The sequence below is a fragment of the Formica exsecta genome, unplaced genomic scaffold (assembly GCF_003651465.1).
Source record: "Formica exsecta isolate Colony F162 unplaced genomic scaffold, ASM365146v1 C16453572, whole genome shotgun sequence".
Taxonomy (NCBI): domain Eukaryota; kingdom Metazoa; phylum Arthropoda; class Insecta; order Hymenoptera; family Formicidae; genus Formica; species Formica exsecta.
The window spans coordinates 1-2,060 of NW_021848261.1; the positions used below are offsets into that span (position 1 = coordinate 1).

The following is a 2,060-nucleotide window of genomic DNA, read 5'->3' on the forward strand; positions in this document are numbered from 1 at the left end:
TTTTTTTTTAACAGAAACGGAGAAACAAATATTTTTTTATAAATGAAATAAAATTATTTATAATACAACGAAAATTTAATTAAATTACTTTTCGTGATATTCTTTGAAATGATCAATACATAATGCTACCTTACAAATATGGCATTGAAAGATTGTCTCTCTTCGAATAGACTTAGATAAGCATGCAACGCATCGTTTTGACGTTTTATTACCCTTTGCCAAGGTTTGAGGTATCCGTATAGGAAAATGCCTGCCAGTATATCGCGATATAGAATCATTGATAGGTGCGTTATTTATTTTTATATTGGGCAAATATTTGTTAATAATTTCTTCAGCTAATAGCTGTTTATAAACATGAAATGACCGATCTTTTTTATGACTTTTAAAAATTACATAACTGTTTAGCAACATCATGTCGACAAAATAAAAAAATATTTTCTTATAGGCTTTTTTATTTCTTCGCATGGTGTGAAATTTACTTAGCATTTGGTCGCCTACATCAACTCCACTCATATACTGATTATAATCTTGTACTGCGGTTGGTTTTAAACATTTTTGTCCGGTATATCGGTTTATTTTTCCAGTTTCAGCAAATTCTAAGCCATGCATAGTCGTTAGTAAAACGACATCTTTCTTATCTTTCCATTTTATTGCCGCCATCTCTCTTGTAGAAAACACAATAGCTTCTCCCCTTTGCAATTGTTGTGATTTGAATTCCTGAGGCATTTCTTTCCTATTAATTCTCGCGGTTCCACATACATTCGTTTTCATACTGTATAATTCTCGATATAAGATCGGTGAACTGTACCAATTATCTATAAATAAGCAGTATCCTTTGTTCAATAACTGACTTTCTTTCAATAAATTCATTACGACGTTTCTACTAGCAGATCCAGTAACGGTTTTATCTTTTCCTACATATATTTTAAAATTATGTATGTATCTCGATTGCGAATCACACAGTTTGTAAAACTTTATGCCAAATCTCGCTCGTTTTGTTCTAATAAATTGTATATAATGCAAGCGACTTCTACATGACATTAATGACTCATCAATCGAAATGTTTTTATTTGGTACATACATGCGGATGAAAGTATTTTTTACTATTTCAGAAACTTCTCGAATTTTTACAAGTGGGTCCTTAGATTTAATAATACTAGAAAAATGTAAATTGTTGGCGATTGACGTAAATCGGGTACGGGTCATAATATTTTTAAAATATGGTGTTTCTAAGCTTTTATCGGTACTCCAATAGCTCTGAATCGTGGGCTTACAAACTAAGCTCATTAGAATGTTTACAGCAATAAATATTTTTAGTTCATCGTCTGCAAGAGGTATAAAATTTTCATCGGTTGCACCATATTTATTTGTTTCTGTAATTACTTTTGTAACTAATTCTTGGTTAAAGAATAATTCAAAGATTTCCCTTCTTGACCGATTTTGTGTATCTACGGTTGCACCAACAACACTAGAAAAACCGTGTATAGTGGGCGTATGATTCTCGGCTTTCCACACGAAACCTTCATTTGTAAAATTGCCGCACTGTTCAACTTCATCACTTGAGCTGTCATCACTTGATGAAATCCTACGGACACGTTTTCGAGTAGGTCCAATCTCAGTACTTGAATCCGAATCAAGACTTTCAAAATCCATTGGGGCAACTATATTTTAGTTTAAATAATAAAATTAGATGGTTTTTTAAACTTGGACTTGTTAAACTTAAATACTCACGAAAGATTCTCAGGAATCAACAGATTATCGCGAAAAAGGAAAACTTGTTTACAATAAACTGATGTACGTATAGAATAAACCTATAAAATGCTATCACAAGCGATTAATATGGTCTGCCACATCTAAAGAGTACTTAGCAACTGACAATAAGAAACAGTCGCGGGTTCGCGGATTATTCCGCGCTTGGTGATAGTAGACAGTCGCAAGTATGCGGAATATTCCGCGCTTGGTGATAGTAGACAGTCGCGGTTCGCGGAATATTCCGCGCTTGGTGATAGTAGACAGTCGCGGCTCGCGGAATATTCCGCGCATTGATGCAAATGGGTTAA

General features: G+C 33.7%; 1 protein-coding gene across 1 annotated transcript; it reads right to left on the minus strand.

Annotated features, from left to right (window-relative positions):
- Positions 1-10: 10 nt before the first annotated feature.
- Positions 11-2,054, minus strand: LOC115245658 (piggyBac transposable element-derived protein 4-like). Its single transcript, XM_029824070.1, has 2 exons — positions 1,732-2,054; positions 11-1,661 (listed from the first exon to the last, which is right to left on the minus strand). The coding sequence occupies exon 2, from the start codon at positions 1,651-1,653 to the stop codon at positions 85-87; it is 1,569 nt and encodes a 522-aa protein (XP_029679930.1). The 5' UTR covers positions 1,654-1,661; positions 1,732-2,054; the 3' UTR covers positions 11-84.
- Positions 2,055-2,060: the final 6 nt, after the last annotated feature.

Bases quoted from the DNA above. Each gene is read 5' to 3' on its own strand.
- LOC115245658 (XM_029824070.1), bottom strand. From the start codon at position 1,653: ATGGATTTTGAAAGTCTTGATTCGGATTCAAGTACTGAGATTGGACCT.